Source organism: Atta colombica, unplaced genomic scaffold (genome assembly GCF_001594045.1).
Source record: "Atta colombica isolate Treedump-2 unplaced genomic scaffold, Acol1.0 scaffold78, whole genome shotgun sequence".
Classification (NCBI taxonomy): Eukaryota; Metazoa; Arthropoda; class Insecta; order Hymenoptera; family Formicidae; genus Atta; species Atta colombica.
Window position 1 is genome coordinate 1,299,353 of NW_017259570.1, and position 6,745 is coordinate 1,306,097.

Consider the following 6,745-nt stretch of genomic DNA (forward strand, 5'->3'; position numbering starts at 1 on the left):
GCATTTATTTCTAGTTCATTGATTATATTCTCAAATGTACAATAAAAAAAGATTCTTATTGTTTTTAGAATAAGAAAATAGAATAGTTAATTATTGTATATTTGCTTCCTAATAATTCGAAAAATAATAAGAAAAGTAAAATCGAAGAATTTCAAATAAAGTTTGTAGCAATAATCATTGAAATGGAGAAAATCGTGGGATTTAATACCAGCGCAATTTAATGGGAATTATTTGAAAATTGAATCCTCGTACATCTGAAGGCGAGCCAGCGCATGCAGTGACACTGAATATAAACGAATATAAAAGACCTTGTTTCCCACTAATATTCCAGTTTCACACTAATATTCCAGTAGGACATTTTGCCAAACGTTTCTCGCTATGAGAACGATTTTGAAAATTAATTCGCGAGCAGGAACGAAAGTACTTATAGTTTACCTACTCTAATACTGTCGTCCGCCAAGTGAAGGATACAGAAGCAACCGCCGCTCACTTTCTGTTTTTCTCTTTTTTTCTCTTTCGTTTCCTTTTTCGCCCTTTCCACAGGAGGGGTTGAATTACCCTACTGTCCACCAACAAACCCCGCTGGAAAACTTGGCATAGTCCGGGCGCCACTATCTATTCAATTTTCGCAAAGTTGGCGAAGTCGTTGCCAGGAAAGCAGACCAACCAACCGGACGTTTTGTCTTTTCTCGCCTCTCGCGAAAGAAAGATGATAGAAGTCGCTTACAGAAAGAGGGATGGAAAAGAGAAAAAAAGAATATACGAGAGAGAGAGAGAGAGAGAGAGAGAGAGAGAGAGAGAGAGAGAGAAATGCGCGCTACTCATACAAACCGACTTCCTGGAGTTACTTATGGCATGAGATAGCGAGAAAACGCGTTTCTGTCCGCCAGGATGATTTTTCATTTTGCTTCTTGGTACTGCATTAACGTTTAAAGCGCATTTCTTATTGATCCATTTTCTCTGATTGCAGATTATATTTTTGTCTCTCACTATGTACTCATCAATTTTTATTTGTATGCGAAAATACTTTCGGATCCATCCGCGTGAAACATAATAGAAATAATATATAGCAGGGCATTCAATATAAATAAAGCTATAAACTTCAGTTGCGAAAATATCCTGAATGATCAATTTGTATCATACATACGAGGAATAAAGTAAAAATAATTAGAAGAAGAAATAATCAGTATTATTTTAGAATATTTTCTATATATTTTCGATAATACTTATTCATAAATAAATTATATGGTATCAATTGATGGATAGATTTATTGCAATGATACAATCTAACATGGAATAGGCAATCTTACGATGCACCGGGAAAAGGATCTACTCTGTTCTTGCGTAGAAGAAATTTGATCTTCCTATCCATATCCTCATTATAGATCGACTTGCAATTCTCATAGTTGATCCTACGTCTGACCTGAGTTGGTTTTTCATAATACCTCGTGCGCCTGTACTGTCCAAAGATGTCTTCTTTGGACAGTATGCGATTTAATAAGCGGCATGCCTTATCTACGTCATTGTTCTGAACAAAGATCGTTCGGCTGATGAATTGATGAATGTGCCGTGGAAGACCCATCTGGAAAATAATGTAAAAAGCAACTACGTTACCATACTTTTTCTCCATGAACATTTTACTTAACCTTTAAGTAGTTGCTTAAAGATAAACAAGTTGATAAGTGTTCAGAACAGAAAGTCTTTAATTTTATAATTAATTTTTTACTATTATGTTATAATTAAATTTATATCTATTACATTATTATAAAATAAAAATATTATAAAATAAAAATAGTGAACTAAAAATATAGAACTTTAAGACTTCTGAGCAATACTTTTTATTTTTACTTTTAGATTAAGATTTTAAATCAAGTACTATATCATCCTAAAGAGGTGATATTCATTTAAAAATTAAAGTTAGAGAATTCATTGTGTTCAGATCTCTTCATCAGAGAAAAGTAACAGAGAAAAGAAACAGTAGGACATAATAAATGCAAGTACATAACAAATGTTCTAAAAACATATTAAAATTAATAAAACGTTCAATAAGACGTTAGAACTTCTCTCGTTAGATCTATGAGTTTAAGATTATTGACAAATATTTACCGTAGTTCCGTTTTTAGGTTAGGTTACGTTACAAGCGATCAATCAAGTTCTGCGCAACTCGTTAATTCTGATAACAAAACACTTTCTGCGCATCCACCAAAGTTAATTACGTTTTTCACTGAAATATGCCACGACAAACCATTAATTCACTCACAAATTAATAGCTTGCACTTCAGAAATTAGCAGCTTCTTCCAACAAGAATTGTATGGCTAACGCCATCTAGCAGCCATTAAGGTGACTGACGTCACCTGTCATCACTCTACCGATAACCCTACCCTCAATTACTGATCATTTCCGGCGGATAATCGTAAAATAGTCGTAGATGTCCTAGAAAGACGACGTTCAGGAATGAGATAATAATAAAATAGGCCACCAGGCAATAGGTGATCTGGAAAGTAAAGACAATAAGCATTGCAATTCGCAGAAATCATTAAAAAATGTAAATAGGAGAAAAATCTCTGACAGAAAGTCGCGATGTATCCAAGGAACGCACTCAATACAAAATCAAAATAATTTTATTTTAACTAATTAATGTTAATAAACATCAAACCAAAAATCATCATTTTGACTTTAATAATATCGAAATAAAGTCATTTTCTCTTAACTTGGTGTGTTTCTTGAATACTCGCGCATAAATTACTTCTCGATCTTTCAGATTGTAGCCGAATCCCCATCGGCAAATGCAGAGCCAGACGCATAGTGACAGTAGGAATAAAATAAAAGCAAACGGAGAAGCATAAATATGCACGACGAACATTTGTCACGGCATTTGTCCTTCTCTATATCTTTTTCCTTTAACTCCTCCGGGCAATGCATATTTTCGCAAAGATCGTCGTGTCGCTTTCACCAAGCTCGAATTTGTTCAACAAGATTTCGCTCGTATCCATCCCGTGTCTGCAATTTTTCTTCCTAGTGAACAGCTTTGTGGTCGATTCTGTCAAAAAAACCCCGCGAAAAAAATATTTATTGTTTTATAAATCCCTATTGGCATATTGTCGATAATTCACGTGACATTTTCACGACATTAACTACGATCTTTCACGATGACCTTTTGGAAATAAAGATTCGTTTTATATTCTTGCATTAAATTATACGAGCTTTCTTTCTCGTCAAATATCAAAAAAATTATTTCATTTTAAATTTCAAAAGTTTAATTTACACTATATATAAGTTCAGCTATAGAAAACAGCTATGTTTAACTGAAAATTTTGTAAATATCCGTCAAATGGAAACTGACGTTTGCTTAATTTAAATGACAAGATTTCACAGAAGCAATAATTAATTGACATTTCGTTTCTGTTTTTTTCTTTGTGATATATTTAAAATTTCGTTATTTTTTATAATAAGGCAGTGAAATTGGCAGTGATTGTTTGATCGATAGTTCGCTGTAATAGCATGGAGAGATAGACAAGTCTTTTAACACATTTAAAAGACGAGTAAGAAAAAGATCCCTGTTTTTTCGATATTCTAAGATCCTGAGAAAGAATTTATCGCGAATTTAATGCTCGCAAAAGATGCCTCCAAAGAAGAAGAAAGAGATCGTGCCAAAAGAGGTTGTGCAGGAGTTGGAACGTACTGAGTAAGCAAACGGACACGAAATCACGTGGGGACGAATCATCCCAAAAATTTAGTTACGTTTTCGTTATTGTTGATTTTATATTCTACAGTTATTAATTATATACAATGTAATAATTTGTAAATAAATTTATAATGATTTTGAACAAGCTCCATTATATTTCGAATCTTTTATGTTTTTTTTTTTTTTTTTCGAAGATTAAGTGAAGTCGGATTTGGAATATCTTTTCACAAAAATAAATGTTGGATTAAGTGATATTAGGTCCGTTTATGTAGACCGGAAATCGTGGAGGAACCCGAACCGGAACCCCCGAAACAGATATCCTTGCTCACTGGTGAACCCTATGGACCTCGAATTCGTCTTGTCAGCGAAAAAGCCGAGGAGGAGAGCTCGGACGACGAGCCAGAATCCGAGGATGAGGAAGAGGCGAGGTATCAGGAAGATCACCTGGAAATGCCTTCCGAATTCTGGCATATACAGAAACTTATCAAATACATGAAGGCTGGCAATCAAACTGCTACCATAGTGTCCCTGTGTTTATTAAAGGATTATGATTTCACCAACAAGGTCCATTATATTTTTATTATAAGATTAAATTAGGCTGCAAGAAAAAAATATCATCTATAATGTTATCTAACAAAATCAATAATTCTAATAGATTTATTCTTTGCTTCATTTTATTCTCTTATTTACATCAATTTTTTTAATTCTTTAATTTAAAAAATAATCTCTCTTTTAAAAAATAATCTGTCTCTTTTGTATCTCATCCACACAATCGATTATTTTATAATAAATATATATATATTTATGAATAGGAAAATAGGTTAAACACGAGCTTCAAAAAAAGATGATAAAATTTATTAAGACATTAATCTATATTCATAAAAGAAATGAGAGTTTTTTACAATTATTAATACGTGGAACGTTTCGACTTTACTTAGTATCATCCTCAGCCATTACAATAATAAGTATTTGTATAAGATTAAAACATTATTAATAAATTATTATAGAAATAAAATTAAATATTGGAAAGAACGTAGAAAACTAATCAACGAAACCATATCAATTAATCATATCACACAAAGATTGGACAATATACTACAGTAAATAAATTATTAAAGTAAGTCTTTATGTAATAGTTGTCGAAACTTTCTTCGTTTAAAGATGAAAAAAAGTAGAGTCAAACGGATAAGATTTTTAAAGTCGTAAAGATAAATGAAATAATTAATCAATAATTAATAAAAGTCTTGAGATATATGTATAAATACAAATGTATAAATACAAATAAATTAAATTAAAAGTATTGCACCGAAAAAGGAGCTAATGTTTAAAAAAACTTACTTAATTTTTCAAGATATGAATTCTATAGATATAATATGTAGAGAAACATGTTCAAAACGGAAAAGGCTTCTTGTCAGAGCAAAAGCTTATCGATAAATGACAGAAATTGAAAACAGATATGTATTGTTATGTATAATATACGATACGTACAAAAGATCGATATAAATTAATGTTGTGAAAATGAATCTAATAAGTAAACATAAAAATCATCTAGTCTATTAGTGTCTTTCAAAATATATTTGTAATAGTGCAGATCATACAGAAGGCTATCCAAGAAATGGGAGGTCTCGAAGTTTTAGTGAATCTCCTCGAAACGAATGACATCAAGTGTCAGAACGGCTCGTTGTCAGTCTTATTACAAATTGCGACTTCCATGGAGATGAAGCGATATTTAATTGACTTGGACATTGCAACGCCATTAATACAAATGCTGAAGCATCCCGCCAGAGATATTCAGGTAGTTGACCTTTATCAAAATAGCTCCTTCAATTAATTAATCGGCCTAGTTTTATTCGCTGTGCGTGGAGTATTTAATTTAGAACAAGAAAACAATTAGAAAAAATTTATTCATATGATTAATAAATAAATAAAAATAAATATTTTTCTAATTGTTATATGATGAAAATATTAGCTGCGAACATCTTGGTGGTGTATGCCGTTAAGAGATTTTCTCGTTTTAAAATTTGATCACATATCGACTTTTATTATTATTTAATTTAGAATCCGATTGATTTGCCAATTAACAAAATGTTCGTCAAATTAAAAATCCCCTTAAAGTTCCAAACATCTTAAATCTAATTTTTCATTTATTTTTTCATACTTCATCGTGTTATAATGTTAATTTATAATTCTTGCAGATTTTGGCAGCCGAAACTATGGCCATTATAGCTCGAATTAGGAAGGCCAGAAAACAAATTAGAATTCGTGGTGGAATACCGCTCATCGTAAGTTATCCAATCACCAGTATTCAAATAAGACAAATAAGTTGTCTCGAGATTATTTCAAAATTGCTATGTATAAAATATTGAATCTCTAATATATACAAATGATGATATTCCGATATTATCGTTTTAATATATTACTTTACTCCACATGATAAATTATTCGTGTTCCAGATCAATTAAATTTCATCATTTTTATACAAGTGTTTATACAAAAATTAATTAAAAGTATATTTTACGTATACTTCAAAAGTATTATATTTAGAAAGTATTATATTTGTAAAGTTGTGTATTTAAAAACGGAAAAGAAAGAGCTATTATTTAGTATTTCAAAAAAAAAAAGAAAAATGACAAATGACCCATGAGTATTGAGAATTAAATTTTTTTTTTTCTCTCTTAATGTGAGCATGATGAATCTATTGATTCTTTTTGTTTGACAGCTGGACGTAATGGATGTGCCAGACGAAGTTCTTCGTCGGTCATACAATGAATTAAGCGAGGCCAGCAAAGAACTCGTGGCCGTCGCCATAGGTTGTGCCAAGGTTTTAGATTCTTTAGGCAGCAGTCCGAAGATCAAGGAGGAACTTCGTAAATATGGCGTTGTTCCCTTGATGTCGCGTTTTCTAAAATCGAAACATACTCAGTTAATCGTACCTACGATGGGCATCGTACAGCAGTGTGCTGATCTGGTTTATTGAATTTTATTCGTTATTAATAGTGTTAATTAAAATAATTTAATCTATCAATAAAATAATTTGAACAATCAATTTGAACAATATA

At 31.5% G+C, this 6,745-nt stretch overlaps 2 protein-coding genes across 3 annotated transcripts in view; one reads left to right on the forward strand and one right to left on the reverse strand.

Annotated features, from left to right (window-relative positions):
* Positions 1-1,263: 1,263 nt before the first annotated feature.
* Positions 1,264-2,314, reverse strand: LOC108692646 (28S ribosomal protein S21, mitochondrial). 2 transcript variants are annotated; one of them, XM_018200995.1, is made up of 2 exons: positions 2,261-2,314; positions 1,264-1,582 (listed from the first exon to the last, which is right to left on the reverse strand). In XM_018200995.1, the coding sequence occupies exon 2, from the start codon at positions 1,580-1,582 to the stop codon at positions 1,307-1,309; it is 276 nt and encodes a 91-aa protein (XP_018056484.1). In that variant the 5' UTR covers positions 2,261-2,314; the 3' UTR covers positions 1,264-1,306. The 2 variants fall into 2 exon arrangements, with proteins under 2 accessions (XP_018056484.1, XP_018056483.1); XM_018200994.1 differs by having other exon boundaries at positions 2,107-2,311.
* A 1,307-nt stretch (positions 2,315-3,621) lies between these two features.
* LOC108692648 (armadillo repeat-containing protein 4) overlaps positions 3,622-6,745 on the forward strand; it is a 6,638-nt gene continuing 3,514 nt past the window's right edge. Inside the window, 5 exon segments of the mRNA XM_018200997.1 lie at positions 3,622-3,686; positions 3,959-4,250; positions 5,278-5,481; positions 5,882-5,968; positions 6,406-6,654. Of these exon segments, the coding sequence (XP_018056486.1) occupies positions 3,622-3,686; positions 3,959-4,250; positions 5,278-5,481; positions 5,882-5,968; positions 6,406-6,654 (897 nt within the window).

What these genes read in the sequence shown, in the direction of transcription:
- LOC108692646 (XM_018200995.1), bottom strand. Translation starts at nt 1,582, where the DNA reads ATGGGTCTTCCACGGCACATTCATCAATTCATCAGCCGAACGATCTTT.